The following is a 15,746-nucleotide window of genomic DNA, read 5'->3' on the forward strand; positions in this document are numbered from 1 at the left end:
GGTGAGGGGGCTTTGGGGTGATGGGGCTTTGGGTCTGCTGGGCATTTGGGTCTGCAGGGGCATTGGGGTGATGGGGTGTTGGGGTGTTGGGGCTTTGGGGTTGCTCGGGCTTTGGGGTTGCTGGGACCTTGGGGCTACTGGGGCTTTGGGGCTGCCAGGGCTTTGGGGTTGCTGGGGCTTTGGGGTTGCTAGGGTGGCTTGGCAGCCCAGGGGACAGCAGGGACATGGCTGGAGCTGTGTCTGGACCTCGGCTGCTTGAGGAGCGCTGGATGACGGACGCTTTGGGGGGCGAGCAGTGATCCCAGCTTTTCTGGTGTGCTCCAGCTCCTGTAGCTCCTGGCAAGCAGGCTCCAGGAGAAAAAGCAGGAACAATCTCCTTTTCCCAGCCACAGAAGGCTCCCCTTTATCTGGTCTCCTATTCCTCTTTCTTCTCTCTTCTCTCTCCTCTGTTCCAGCAGCAGGGGACAAGAGGTGGCAACGACCCATAATGGCCCTCAAGGACCGTTTGATCGGTCTTTTTGTCCACTCAGCTCCCAGCCCTAAGGTGGGGAACAAGAGCTGGGTCCTGGCTGCAAACACAGCAAGGTGGGGCTGGCTGTTCCTGTCCTTAATTGTGTGAACCCACCGCCCACTTTGTTGCGTGTCTCCTTTTTTTAAATCTTATTTTCGTCTGTTTAAGTCTCTCTGTCGCAGTCAATTTGGTTGAGAGACAGATCTTTTGTGGAGGTTGGTTCTCCACAAGAGAGGAACCAAGATGGCTTCCAAAGTATTCTCAGAACCTCCTTTAAGTCCAACCAAAAATTCTAAAGAGCAGAGCAGCTGAGATTATTGGGAAAGTTTGTTCCAGAAACTCAACAGAACTGTGTCACCTTAATTTAGTAACACTGCACATAGGTAACTGGAGTGTCACAGCCTCTTCAGGAATATCTCATGTCTTCGCCCCAGTCAGAGGGAAGGTAGGACTGGGAAGAGACAGCTCTCCATCACCACTCTCCATGGGGACATCTCTCTGCTGGGACAACAGAACCATCCTGTGTAATCTGTTAATCTGCAGAGAGATGTCCTGGTGTAGAGATGTCCCAGGGCAGAGTTAGTGGCAGAGAGTTGTACCCCTGAGAGCTGGTGGTGGAGAGTTGGCCTAGAGTCAGTAGGACTGTCTTAACCACTTTTCAAAGAAAGCCAACGGTGAGGAGTCCTGGGTGTGGTGGCCCATGGGGAGCTCTTCGTCAGGGTATGAGATACTCAGCTTGGTGGGAAATCCACTGTGGAGACACAGAATTGCAGTCACAGAGTGGTGGGGGTTGGAGGGGACCACTGGAGATCATCTAGTCCAACCCCCTGCCAGAGCAGGTTCCCTCACAGCAGATCCCACAGGATCACATCCAGATGGGTTTGGGATGTCACCAGAGAAGGAGACTCCACAGCCTCTTTGGGCAGCCTGTCCCAGTGCTCTTATTACCCTCACAGTGAAGTTTTTCTCCTGTTCAGCTTGAACCTCCTATGCTCCAGCTTGTGCCCATTGCCCCTTGTCCTGTCACTGGGCACTGCTGAGAAGAGCCTGGACCCGTCTGCAAGTGGTGGCAGATCCATCAAAACAATTACAGAAGGTTGACATGGAGCCAGAAAGGGCTGAACGAAACCTGTAGAGCAGCTGTGAGTGCCCAGCCTGTGGAGAGGTCCTGGAGCTGCATTTCAGCTAAACTTGGCCATTGTTGCCCCCACCACACTGGAAGTCCCAGGCCAGCTGCCACGTGTCAGCTGTCACAGTGGAATTTGGAGATGGTGGCAGCAAACCCTGCTGAGATTCCACACAAGACCATAGACACGTTTTCTGCTATGAAGACAGGCTGAGGGAGTTGGGGCTGTTCAGCCTGGAGAAGAGAAGGCTTTGGAGAGACCTTATAGTGGCCTTCCAGTGCCTGAAGGGGAACTAGGAAAGCTGGGGAGGGACTTCTCACCAGAGAGGGCAGTGACAGGACAAGGGGTGAAGGTTTTAAACTGAAAGAGGGGAGATTTAGGTTGGACATCAGGAAGAAATTCTTCACCCTGAGGATAGTAAGGTGCTGGAACAGGTTGCCCAGGGAGGTTGTGGCTGCCTCATCCCTGGAGGTGTTCAAGGCCAGGTTGGAGGAGGCTTGTGCAGCCTGGGCTGGTGGGAGGTGTCCCTGCTCATGGCAGGGAGGTTGTAACCTGATGATCTTTAAGGGCCCCTCCAACCTTAAGCATTCCCTGGTTCTGTGATTCTGTGATCAGTGTGTGGGTGCTGTGAGTCTGCCTTGGCTTGCAAAGAGCCGGGCAAGGCCACCCCAACAGCTGGGACAGCTCATTCCCCCTGCAAATGGCTGCTCTGGCATCTCCCTCTGACACAGTTTGGGTCTGCAGGATCCAAGCCATAAATAACTGCATCAACATCCCCCATGTGTGTCTAAGACAGTAAATAAGACTTTTCACTCAAGACAACCCCTTTGCCCAATAAAAAGTAGAAGCTGTGAAAGGTAATCCTAGAATGATAGAATCCCAGACTAGTTTATGTTAAAAGGGACCTTAAAAATAATCTAGATCCAACCCCTCTGCATGGTCAGGGACACCTCCTACCAGACCAGGTTGCTCCAAGCCCCATCCAACCTGCCCTTCAACACTTCCAGGGATGGGGCAGCCACAGCTTCCGTGGCCCAGGCTCTCCCCACCCTCCCAGCCAACAAGTTCCTCCTCATTTCCAACCTCTATCTCCCCACTGCCAGTTCCAAGCCCTTCTCCCTTGGTCCATCCCTCCTGTCCTTGGCCCAAGTCCCTCCCCAGCTTTCCTGGAGTCCCTTCAGGCACTGGAAGCTGCTCTAAGGTCTCCCTGGAGCCTTCTCTCCAGGCTGGACACCCCAACTCTCCCAGCCTGGCTCCAGAGCTGCTCCAGCCCTCCCAGCATCTTAATCTGCACACTACAAGACTTCAGTTTCACTATTAATGATGTGGACAGGGTGCCTACAGCTTTTCATCTCTAATCAGAAGAAATAAAGAATTAATATGAAGACTGTGGTCAGGTCTGTGGATTTTTTTTATGATCTGTTTTGTAGACTGAAAGGTTGAAAAGGAAGAAGGTAGAGTCAACGGAGAGAAACAGGCACTTCTGGAGGCAATTGGAAAGACATAATTTGTGAATCTATCTTAGTACGGGATGAATCACCTGCTGGAGATCAGACAAACCATCTGTTTCATCTGACTATAACAGGAGCCTGGGAGACCAGCTTAGAAAAGAGATTGTTAACCCCCAACTCCTGTGAAAGGCTTGGTCAGCATTTCCACTAAGTTGTTTTAAGTACTGTTTACACGCTGGTAGTATATTTAGCAAAGGAATGGTTTGGAAGGGGATGTCAAAACCTGTTCTGCTTGTCAGCTAACCTATAATCATATGTCTGGTTTCTGGAGATGAGTGTTCTGGCACCTCCTTCCACATAAAACTATCTCTTTTTAAGTGGGAGTGAAAAATCTGGGCCAGGATTCCAGCTGTGTAAAGAGAAATTATTTTTTAAGTGCTTAATTGTTGCTGTTCCTTTCCTTCAGCAATTGTGTGGTTCAACTCCTGCTAGTATCTGTGAAGAACTTGTGTATTTAGTCTTATGTGGGGGGAGAGAAGATGCACCATTCCCCACAGCCCTATTATGACCAAGGCTGAGGTTCATGTCTTTGGACCATAGAGATTTGAACTGGGATGATCAAGCAGATGATTTTCCTTCCCCCACCACAGCACATGGAGGGTGGGAAGTGGCCACCAGAGATGCAGTGTCCATATCCCCTGCTGATTCCTTGTTGTCTCAACACTGAGTTGCTGATGTCAGTTAGATATTGCCCCCGCATTTTTGACTGAAGATGCCCCAAGAGAAACTGCCTAAGGCTGTGCCCCCAGATATTCTGATTGTTGAGGTTCAAGGGCTGTGCTGAAGTCATCAGAATAAGAAGAAGATGGGGCCTTCAGATGAATGTCAGTTAATGTCTTGGGACATGTGTCATCACAGCCCTGCAAACATGCTCAGGCTGTGACACTGACAGAAGGTGTCTGCTGACACCCTGTGCTGAGGCACAGCTGAGCCTCCAGGAGCACTGATGTGATGAACATAAAAAGGACATAGAGCTCCTCAAGCATGTCCAGAGGAGGCCATGAATATGATCAGAGGGCTGGAGCATCTCCCCTGTGAAGACAGGCTGAGGAAGTTGGGGTTGTTCAGCCTAGAGAAGAGGAGGCTTCATTAGAGCAAGTTTCCATTATCTGAAGGGGGCCTACAAGAAAGCTGGGGTGAGGCTTTTTACACAGGTGTGTAGTGAGAGGACAAGGGGCAATGGTCTTAAAGCTTAAAGAGGGGAGATTCAGGTTGGACATTAGGAAAAAGTCCTTTCCTGTTGCGGTGGTGAGATGCTGGAACAGGTTGCCCAGGGAGGTTGTGGCTGCCCCATCCCTGGCAGTGTTGAAGGGCAGGTTGGATGGGGCTTGGAGCAGCCTGGGCTGGTGGGAGGTGTCCCTGCCCATGCAGGGGGGTTGGAACTGGATGGTCTTTAAGGTCCCTTCCAACCCAAACCATTCTATGATTCCATGATGAACAGGCTTTCAGGTATGCGAGGACATCAAGGTGGCAAAGAAGATGACAGTGGATCAGTTGTCATTAATGCTGGTGGTAAATACCCCAGTGTTGTTTTACTGCCAAAGGTGCATTACTGGGTGCACGTGTATATTACCAAACATGCCAGGCTCATAGTCAACCTCAGAACACAAACCCCCATGAAATCTCACTGTCTCACAACGGCTGGGGACCTTGTTGGTCCTTTGCTGTCCTGGCTTCTAAATAGAGCTCTCTCCAGCTGTAAGCAAGCCCTGAGAGGTTTCTGGGCATTGAACTCCTAGGTGGGAACAGGCTCCAGTGACCACCAAGAGCCCAACTGAAAAGCAACGTGGAGAGGAAAGCTCAAGAGACATTAGACACCACCACCTAGTGGGAGAAAAGAGTTGAACCACAGTGGTGTAGAACTGGTTCTTGTGCCAGGTCTCCCACTCTCTCTCTGGCTGATGGAGTTTGGGCTTGAGCCCACTTGATTGTGCAGATGTGGCCAGAACAAGATATTCCCTCCTGATTGACTTTGCAAAAAATCCTGTGAAATTAGTCAGGGCTACTACAGTTGTAGCACCATGGAAACTGTGGGCCTCCTGTCCTCATTGCTGGACCTCTTTCCAAAATTCCTGGTGGTTAGAAGTAAATTAATGAGCTGTGATTCTCCTGGGACCTACTACTCCGTGGTGCCCACATACACATGGAACCCTCCCTCTGCTGTTTGTGCAGCAAACACAATTGCTCTGGTATTTATACGCCAAGTTCCATCAACTGGATGGAGGTGTCTGGAGAAAATGTGGTGCATTTTAAATCTGAAGACTGTCTTCTACAGCAAGTTGGGTGGGATGAGATGATGTTGGGAGGAGAAGGCAGAGCTGACCTTGTGATTCTCTAAACTACAGCCTCAGCTGAGCAGCTGAGAACAGCCCAAGGGTTGCATCAGGTGGCACCATCTGCCTTTTGGGGACTTAGGGTCATTAGGGGACATCTAGACTGAGGCATAAGGCTTATCCAGATGGATGAACCTTTCACAGTATCTGGGGGTGTGAAAACCTAAGTTCAGAAGTTTTGCTTATCAAAGTGTATCTATGGGAGTAAAACATTTTAAACCACCCATGGCCCTTCAACCACAGCAAGGAAACACAGCCCTGAGCTAACTCTTGCTTGAAAGGACCCAAACTATCTTCACCAGCAGCAGAGCCTGGCAGAGGGCTGTGAGATCAGTCACCCCTGCTCAGGAAAACCATCATGGTACCTTGTCATGGGGCCATGAAGATGCAGCAAGGGGCTTCAGTGGGAGACCAAGGAGAGACAAACTGGAAGCACAAACTGAAGGTTGAGTCAGAGCAGCTCCAGGCCAAGCTCCCTCCTCCTGGGCTCCAATCCTGCTCTTCCAGCTGGGATTGCCATGGCCTCTGCCTGTATTTAAGAAGCCAAGTGAGACACCCAGGACTTCAATCACTCCTGCTCTTCTGGGTGTAGGTGTAATTGATAGTGCTGTCAAGATCCTGCAATTAAGCTAGTTGTCTTTCCAGCTACTTCATCCCATCAATTATCTCTCTTGCTGGGCTAAGGGCAAGCTGTTCCAGGGCAGAACATTTACAGATAATGAGGTACAAGGAAAACTTTGGCATCAGCTGCTCTTGAAGACAGAATGCCAGCAAGGTTTCTGGTAATCAGTTTTGCTTTTCATCAGCCTTCTTGCGAAAGGTGGTGAAAAAGCCCCTTCAAACCAGCCCAGAGAGCAAAAAAAACCAAACATCCCCAACATTAAAAAAAAAATCCCTGCAAAGCCCAGGAAAGAAATGAGCACAGAAAATACAAAACCATTCACTGGGAATTCAAAATGCTTAAATATTTAATTGCCAGAAAAACACTGGCCAAGGTTTGAGCCTGTAGAAAAAGTTAGGGATTAGTGTGGCATAACAGCAGGGGAAACCCATTTCTTTCCAGCCATCTGAAATGAAACCCCTCGCATTTCTGTTTTGAAAGAGAATTTGGCCAGAAGCCACAAGGACAGAGATGGAATCTTGGCTCCACCTCTGGAGTGTTGTGAGGCTCTTGGCAACTTTATTCAACGTATCAGACTTTTCTTCCCTGTCTGTCAAGCAACATTATTAACTCCTTTTTATTTGCTGCGAGGTATCCCCAGGGATACCTCACAAACTCAAAGAGAAAGGACAGTAAGAGAGTAGCCTTTCAGCAGCTGCATGAATAAGGGTTTTTTTCAGGATTCTGATTGCTGGTGCATTCATAACTTGCCCACGAAGGCCAAGCCCACCCCTGTTTCCAATCAACTGATTAACAAGTGTCCAATTAAAAGCCCTGTGACTGACCTTCTATTTTCTAGGTTATTTTCTCATTTTCTGAAGTGTTCTACACAACCAGAGCCAAAGGCTTAACAAGAAAATGCAACTACACTAATTTATTTATTCTTCTGAAACTTGAGCATCCAGGTCTGAGCTGGTCACTTGACACCTTCTTGGACTCAATGAAGAAGAGGAAGGTTCTTTGGAGAGCAACATCTCTGACATGCTTGTCAGGCCTGGCAACAAAAGTTAGAGGAGATGCCCAGAAAGACAACCATGTCCTGGGCTGCATCAAAAGAAGTGTGGCCAGCAGGTCAAGGGAGGGGATTCTCCTCCTCTACTCATGACAGTCATGAGACCCCACCTGGAGAGGTGCATCCAGCTGAGGAGCCCCCAGTACTAGAAGGACATGGAGCTCTCCTGGAGCAAGTCCAGAGGAGGTCATGAAGATGATCAGAGGGCTGGAGCAGCTCTGCTGTGGACAAAGGCTGAGAGAGTTGGGGATGTTCAGCCTGGAGAAGAGAAGGTTCCAGGAAGACCTTAGAGCACCTTCCAGTGCCTGAAGGGGCTCCAGGAAAGCTGAGGAGGGACTTGGGACAAGGGCATTGACTGATACGACAAGGGGTGATGGCTTTAAACTGGAAGAGGGGAGATTTAGGTTGGACATTAGGAAGAAATTCTTCTTTGTGAGGGTGGTGAGAGCCTGGCCCAGGTAGCCCAGGGAAGCTGTGGCTGCCCCATCCTGGGCAGTGTTGAAGGGCAGGTTGGATGGGGCTTGGAGCAGCCTGGAATGGTGGGAGGTGTCCCTGCCCATGCAGGGGGTCAGGACTAGATGATCTTTAAGATCCCTGCCAACTCAAACCATTCCATGATTCTTTGAGTTCTGCTCAGTGAGCTATGGCCTATTTATAAAAAAGAAGTATTTTACCCTCTAGTAGCACAGCAAGGAAATTTATGTGCCCAGTCCACACTATGGTGCCCAGTTTCCAAGCACTGGGCTGCCTTTGGCTGTACCTCATGGACAAGCTAAAGCAAAAGAAGAATCCTCACAAAACCCAGCCCATGGGATCCTTCAAGCTGAGTATGCAAACAAAGTTTTTTAAAAATAGTAAATTCCATAGGATTTCACAAATGTTCAGTGTCATGCATTGCTTTGCATATTTAAACCTTGAAATTGCTGCCAGGCAAGGCAAACCCCTGGAAAACGCCAAATTATTCCTCTGCATCAACCAAGCCCTAGTTCTGAGATGTGTATAAAGGAGGTGCTGGGGGGTGTCAGAGCAGAGGGGCCCCTTTCTGAGCTGCAGGCTCTTCTCTCCTCCAGCCTCTTCCCCTCCACAGCCTCTGCCAGCATGAGCCAGCAGCTGTCAGCTGGAAGGTCTTTCCAGGGAAGAAAGTTTTTCTCGTCATTTTCTGCTGTCAGTGGCATGAGCCGCTGTCGACGCAGCACTTCCCCCTCTGCTGCAATGTTTGGAAGAGGATCCGGAGCCTGGAACCACAGCAGCCAGAGCCTCCCACACACAGCCAGGTATCAATGGATTTATTCTGACGCAGGGGCTCTGTGGAGGCTGGGGGTGCAGGGACATCCACACCAGCAGTGATGGTGGGAGTCACAGGTTGGGTTTCCACGGCAGGAGCTGCGGAAGGGAAGGGATCTGTGTGGTTCACATCAGCCAGAGCCTCCTGCAGCCCCTCGAGGTGGAGCTCAACCCTGAAATCCGGCACATTCGAAAGCAGGAGAGAGAACAGATGAGGAGCCTCAATAACCAGTTTGCTGCTTTGATTGGCAAGGTGAGAGCTGAGCCAAGACTCAAAGGAATGATGAGGACAGGCTGGGAGAGTTGGGGTGTTCAGCCTGGAGAAGAGAATACCCCAGGGTCACCTTAGAGCAGCTTCCAGTGCCTGAAGGGGCTCCAGGAAAGCTGGGGAGGGACCTGGGACAAGGGCAGAAGGGATGGGATGAGGAGGAAGGGCTTGAAACTGGAAGTGGGGAGATTGAGATTGGACATTAGTAGGAAATTCTTCACTATGAGGGTGGTGAGAGACTGGAACAGGGAGGTTGTGGCTTCCCCCTCCCTGGAAATATTCAAGGACAGGTTGGATGCGCCTTGAGCAACCTGATCTGGTGGGAGGTGTCCCTGCCCATGCAGAGGGGTTGGGTCTAGATGATCTTTAAGGTCCTTTCCAAACCAAACTGTTCAATGAAACTATGAGGTTTAAGTGCAAAGGAAACATTTTGTGCTCAGGTCTTTGATTCCCCTCCTTCTCTCATCCTACTGCATGAGCCTCATGCTGATCATAGCAACATGACTCCAGTACCATGAGCTGCAAGTGCAGATCTGGCTGATAATGTATTAATCTGGTTTACGTGCTTTGATAAGCAGCATCTGGTCTTATTATTAATAGTGGCAGGGAGCTGTTCCTCCACAGTATCTTACTGAGCTTCTATAGAGTTGACTTCTCTCTGTGCAGCTAGACCTTGCAATTTTGGATTGTCTCCTATCAATAAATGATGGTTTCCACTACCAGCCAATTGATAGGCAGATCAATTAAAATATTCTATGCTTTCTGTAGCTGCCACAAAGGCTGTGCTGCCTGGGGCTTCCTTGGAGAATGGAGAGCAGCATGCCCAGTTTCCTCCAGGATTACAGGGTTATGAAATTGCAGTAGCCCCATTTTGTCTTCTTGTCCCCTTCAAATCACAATGAGCCCCTGGAGCATTGACTCTGAAGAGAAGACGCCTCATTCCCCCCACATGGTCTGGTCCACACACAATGCACCTAAGCCTGAGCCTGAAGGAGGTGGCTTTGCTTTCTGAACGCAGGTGCAGCATCAGGAGCAGCAGAACAGGGTGCTGGCCACCAAATGGGACCTACTCCAAAAGCAGGTCCTGCCATCCCAGAAGAATATCAAGCATGTCCTCAACAGCTTCATTCGCAGCCTGCAGAGGCAGCTGGACTCGCTGCTGCAGGAGAGGGAGCAGATGGAGCCTGAGCTGAACAACATGGAGAAGCTTGTTGAGGAGCTCAGATGCAAGTGAGTGAGCAGAAACCATTCACGGGGCAGCTGGTCCAATGTTTCTGTTGTCTGTATCAATTGACTTCTCTCTGAGGTCCAAAGGGTGAGCTCCAAAAGCACCCTGGCCCCTCAATACCCCAATGTACAAGGACTCCAGTCTGGGAATGACCCAGTAACCAGCCTCTTCTCTTCCCCAACAGGTATGAGCAGGAAACAAACAGACGCACAACAGCTGAGAATGAGTTTGTGTTACTGAAGAAGGTGAGTGTCCTGGTTTGACTCAGGATCAGCAATTAAACCAGCAACAATAATGTTCTCCATCCCCTCCCCCTCCCAGCCAGATAGGGAAAGGAGGGAGGACAAGGAGAGAAAGACTTTCTGGATTGAAAACTAAACTAGACAGGTCTAATTAAATACTAATGATAAAAAAAGATACGTACAGTTATATACAAGTGTGTTCAGGAATATGCAAACCCTCCCCCCACCCCCAGCAGCTCCCCCGGCATCGCCTGAGCTGTGAGCAACCCCAAAATATCCTGGAGAGAGGGCGGAGCAGACAGGAGCTGAGGGGACAGTGATGAGGGGCAGGGATGCATGGGCCTGGGGATCAACAGGGATGGATGGAGTCCTCCCAGGACATCAGCCATAAACGGGAGAGGAGGGGAGAAGAAGCAGGAAGGGGCTTGAATCCATGATCCCTGACCACATAGATACATGGAATGGAATACTTTGGTCAGTGTTGCTGTCCATCTAGTCCACTCCTCCCTATGGGGGTTACAGATATGACTCTTCTGGTCCTCTAGCATCTGAGGCTGCAGATTCAGCAAGTAGAGCAAAGTGACCTTGGTGTCTCAGCAGTAACACAAACATTGTGTTATCAGTTCACTGGCTGGAAAACTTCCTGCTAGTGCAAAGAGAGCTCACTGAAGGGAAAAAAAATCAGTAAAAAGAAAATTTGCTCCATCCTGGCTCAAACCAGGACAGTGAGGAGCAGGGATGAGTGGAGGGGTTGGATGCAGAGGTCCAGTGAGTTTCCTCTGATTTGCTTCTTGCAGATCATTGGACAAGTGTGGATACAGAAGAACATCATAGAATCATAGAATCTTAGGGGCTGGAAGGGACCTCAAGAGATCATCTAGTCCAACCCCCCTGCCAGAGCAGGGTCACCTAGAGTACACAGAATATTGCCAGAGAGCACTGAATCTCTGTCCTTTAGCACAGAAGATACATTTAACTGACAGGCAGCCCTAATGACGTTTTTCAAGCAAGAACTCAGCAATGTTGTACATGTTTTTGGGACCCATCAGCTTTTGCTGCTTAGGGAATATCTGAGCTTCCAATTACATTACTGAAATGAAAATTCTTACACTAAAAATAAAATGAAATTGCTTTAGGTCTCCACATAGGCACTATTTTCACTTCTAAATGTTTGGGAACTATTTCAGGATGCAGACTGTGTCTGTTTGACCAAGGCAGAGCTGGAAGCAAAGCTGGAAACCCTAAAGCAGGAGATGGAGCTCCTGAAATGTGTTTCTGCTCAGGTATGGATGCCCCTTTCCCAACCTTGCTTGGTGGCAGCTGTGCCTACCAGCTGCTCCTTGTCTGCATTGATTGAGGCCTGATTAAACCAGTAATAGAATCATGGGATGGTTTGGGTTGGAAGGGACTTTAAAGATCATTTAGATCTAACCCCCCTGCATGGGCAGGGATGCCTCCCACCAGCCCAGGCTGCTCCAAGCCCCATCCAACCTGCCCTTCAACACTGCCAGGGATGGGGCAGCCACAGCTTCCCTGGGCAACCTGGGCCAGGGTCTCTCCAGCCTCCCAAGGAAGAATTTCCTTCTCATCTCCAACGTCCATCTCCCCACTTCCAGCCCTTCCTCCTCGTCCCATCCCTCCTGCCTTTGTCCCAAGTCCCTCCCCAGCTTTCCTGGAGCCCCTTCAGGCACTGGAAGGTGCTCTAAGGTCTCCCTGGAGCCTTCTCTTCTCGCGGCTGAACACCCCAACTCTCCCAGCCTGTCTTCATAGGAGAGGTGCTCCAGTGATCAAACTCTCCCAAGGTTGGAGGCAATGGGAATCCCAGATAAGGGCAACTTTGAGATCTCAAAAACCCCCTCAAGCTGCATGTGTGATTAAATCTAGTGTAATATCCTGGGTTGTGTCTCAGGACAAACCCTCAGTGATGGTGTTACTTCCTCTGGAGGGTGAGATCAGAAATCCAGGGACAGCTCACTGCCACTTCACATGGCTTCTAGGAAATGGCTGAGCTGGACAGAAGTCCCTGTGACACCTCTGTCGTCGTGAGAATGGACAACAGTCGGGGCCTGGACATGGGGGGTGTCCTCCAGAGTGTTGACTGCTGGCTTGAGGACAGAGCTCAGAGAAGCAAGGCAGAGCTGGATTCCTTGTACAGAACAAGGGTAAGCTGTGGCATCCAGTGACATATCTGTAATTCTCTGTCAAAAGTAGTAGATGGTATTTTTTTTTTTCTTTCTGTCTTTGCTATGTAACTTCTGGACGCAATTTCCCATCCTGCTAAACTGGATGGGGTCTCACTGACAGGAGAACATGCCCAAAGCAGATACAGGGCAATGGGACAGGACTTGGACATGGTTGGAATGAAGTGGTGGTGGTGGGGGGGTGTTGTGGATGAGCTGAACAGTGAGAAGTGCAGCTCCATTTGCTGCTGAAAGTCTCAGGAGCTTAAAAGTCAGGGGGACTTTCCTACAGATAGTTGAATTCACTTTGGAAACAGAGGCAAGGCTCCTTGGCTACACACACTGCATTACTTGCCACCTCTCTCTTTTCCTACAACCAGTGTCAAGAGCTTGAGGAGACAAAGAGGAGACATTGTGAGGAACTGAATTCCCACCTGCAGGAGATGGAAGAGCTGAGTTTTGTGATCCAGAGCAGGCAGTGTGACTTTGAAAATGTGAAGAAGCAGGTAAAACAGCTCGTAATGACCCGCTGCATCTCCTAGATGTGACATCTCAAGTCACATTTTCATCTCTGTGGCATTTATTTCATTTTAGTTGAAGACCATTTTCTCACATGCTTTCCATTGGCCTAGGGAAGATCTTACCAGTGCTGAGTAGGGATAAAGAATTATCTGATGACCTATTTTTTGCTGGATTCTTTTGAATATTGCAAAGAACTAATTGTGCCAAATTAGATCTTTGGATTAGCTACAGCCACTTGGAAAATTGCTAAAATTGCTCCAGCAAAAATTCTGGCAGGAGACAATGCTTCTGACGCAGGTTCAAAGCACCCAATAGGCAGGGTAGAATTATGACTCACCAGTAATTCAGCACCCATAGAAACTTGTACAACTTTCAGACCATCCAATTCATTATATAATTTATAACGGCAAATAATGAAAAACCTTAATTATTAGTTCAAATTAGAACAAATTATTGGTATCCTCAAAACAAATATTAAACACAGTCTGGCACTACAGGGACATGCTCAGCCTTTCTGTAGTATTTGAGAATTAAGATTTGATTTTGGAAACATTTGGCTTTCCTTAAAAAAATCTCAATCCTTCCCAGTTTGGGACATTCAAAAGAAGGGACAATTTCTCTTTCAAATGTGTGTATGACAAGAAAGAAGGCAGGGAAAGTGAGACTTGTGCCTGCCCTGACAGGTCTCCTGCCTGCAAACCTCCATTTGTGATGTTGAGCAGCGTGGGGACTGTGCCCTGAAAGATGCCCGGGAGAAGCATGTGGAGCTGCAAAATGCCCTCCAGAAGGCCAAGGATGAGCTGGCTTGCATGCTGCGGGATTACCAGGAGCTGCTGAACGTCAAACTGGCCCTGGATATTGAGATTGCAACGTACAAGACTCTACTGGAGGGTGAAGAGAGCAGGTGGGTACTGCTACAACCATGTGTAGGTGGTGCTCAGTCCTTTGGACTCTTCAACAGAGACAAGGAGGCTGGAAAAAGCTAGAAGTGCTAGTTATGTGATGGATAATCTTGTGACCTTCTTGCCCTTCAGGATACACCGTGGGAGCCCAGTGAGAGTGTGTAAGTAAGCTGAGGCTGGAGCAGCTCTGCTCTGGAGACAGGCTGAGGGAGTTGGGATTGTTCAGCCTTGAGAAGAGAAGTCTCTGGGGAGACCTTGGCGCCCCTTCCAGTGCCTGAAGGGGCTCCAGGAAAGCTGGGGAGGGACTTGGGACAAGGGCAAGGAATGATGGGCTGAGGGGGAAGGGCTTTAAATTCAAAGAGGGCAGATTTAAGCTGGACATGAGGAGGAAATTCTTCACTATGAGGGTGGGGAGACCCTGGCCCAGGTTGCGCAGGGAAGCTGTGGCTGCCCCATCCCTGGCAGTGTTGAAGGGCAGGTTGGATGGGGCTTGGAGCAGCCTGGGCTGGTGGGAAGTGTCCTTGCACATGGCAGGGTGGGTGGGACTGAATACGCTTTAAGGTCCCTTCCAACCCAAATCAGTTTGGGATTCTATGATTCCATGATTCTGTTTTCCTCACAACACCAAAGAAACTAGTTCTAGTCTTCAGGGGGAAGAAGGCTGTGTCCTCCCCACCAGCAGGTGTTCAGCAGGTGTTTTCCATGGCAGTGATCACCACCCCTTGCAACACCATCTCTGGCTGTGAAGCTGACCTGGGACTTGGATGTGGCAGGCAGTCCAGAAGATGCAGGTCCTCCTGCAGCACTGGTGGGACACCCCTACATGAAGGTGCTGGCACCTGCCAGAGAAGATTCTCCTCAAGAAGTGTTTCCAGCTCTGTGGGCAGGCAGGATACCCCTGCTGCTCCCAACTGCACCCCAAGGAGTGAGGAATTTAGGGTTGGAGGTGGGGGCCACTGGTGCGAGAGCTCAGCCCTTCTGGGCAGTGGTGATCTCTGCAGTAGGACTGCAGGGAGCTCTGGAGAGAGCTGCAGAGCTGCAAAGAGTGTGGGAAACTCAGCCCACACATAAGGGATGTGCTGGCCAGGGGTGAGGATTTCAACTGGACCTCCATGTCTCCGGAATGCCGGGATCTAAACTTCAGCTGTGAGAGTCAGGACAACCAGGACCTAAGACCTAGAATAGAAAAATAATGACCCTGCTCCACTTCCAGTGGTAAAAATGTTCTCAGCTCCTCCTCACACACAAGGAAGAGGCACACTGGGTACAAGAACATTGTAGCATCATGAAACCACATCAGAGAACTTCCATCAGGATCACATCAAAAAGGGGACACTTAGAACAATTTCCTTTTGATTTCTGCTCTTTCTCTAAAGAGCTGCTGGTTGTGCTGTTTTGGTTTTTTTTCGTTTCCCCCCCCCCCCCGATTAAGGCTTTGCTATCTGTAAAACAAGTTGTGATATTTAATCCTGGATCCTTTTTCTGAGAGTGCTCTGGGAAGTGTTTCTGGAAAGGAGCTCTCTAGGACTCACCATTTCATCAAAGTCTACCTGACTTCACTTCAGGCAAGCCAGTGGAGTTGTGGTGATGACACACAGGGTGAGGGAGAGGAGGGGCAGGACTCACGATGCTCTTTGTTCACTGTCTTGGAACAGTTTGGTCATCCACATGCAGGTAGGCAAGTCATAAAGGAAATCTCAATTAAAAAACCCACATTTCACTTTCTGTAGTTGGCAAAGAGTAATTAAGTCTCTTGGACTCCTGTTAGTTTCCTTGCTTAGTGTCCTGACGTGCATAAGTCACAGCACCCTCACTGCTGTCTTGATGATTCAAGAGCTTTAAACTTCTTGCTCTTTTCCCAATAAATTGCATGGAGAACAAAGATGTTGCCACTTGGTCTTTATCATTTGCCAAGAATACAAAAATGCCCTTTTCCTAAACTGGACAAGACATTTCTGCTGATTT

General features: G+C 49.3%; 1 protein-coding gene across 1 annotated transcript in view; it reads left to right on the top strand.

Moving 5' to 3' along the window:
- LOC104395966 (keratin, type II cytoskeletal 1-like) overlaps window positions 1–13,950 on the top strand; it is a 26,045-nt gene extending 12,095 nt beyond the window's left edge. Inside the window, exons 8-9 of the mRNA XM_010005734.1 lie at window positions 13,563–13,783; window positions 13,914–13,950. Of these exons, the coding sequence (XP_010004036.1) occupies window positions 13,563–13,783; window positions 13,914–13,950 (258 nt within the window). The remainder of the gene's footprint in view (window positions 1–13,562; window positions 13,784–13,913) is intronic.
- Window positions 13,951–15,746: the final 1,796 nt, after the last annotated feature.

Source organism: Chaetura pelagica, unplaced genomic scaffold (genome assembly GCF_000747805.2).
Source record: "Chaetura pelagica isolate M959 unplaced genomic scaffold, ChaPel_1.0 scaffold861, whole genome shotgun sequence".
Classification (NCBI taxonomy): domain Eukaryota; kingdom Metazoa; phylum Chordata; class Aves; order Apodiformes; family Apodidae; genus Chaetura; species Chaetura pelagica.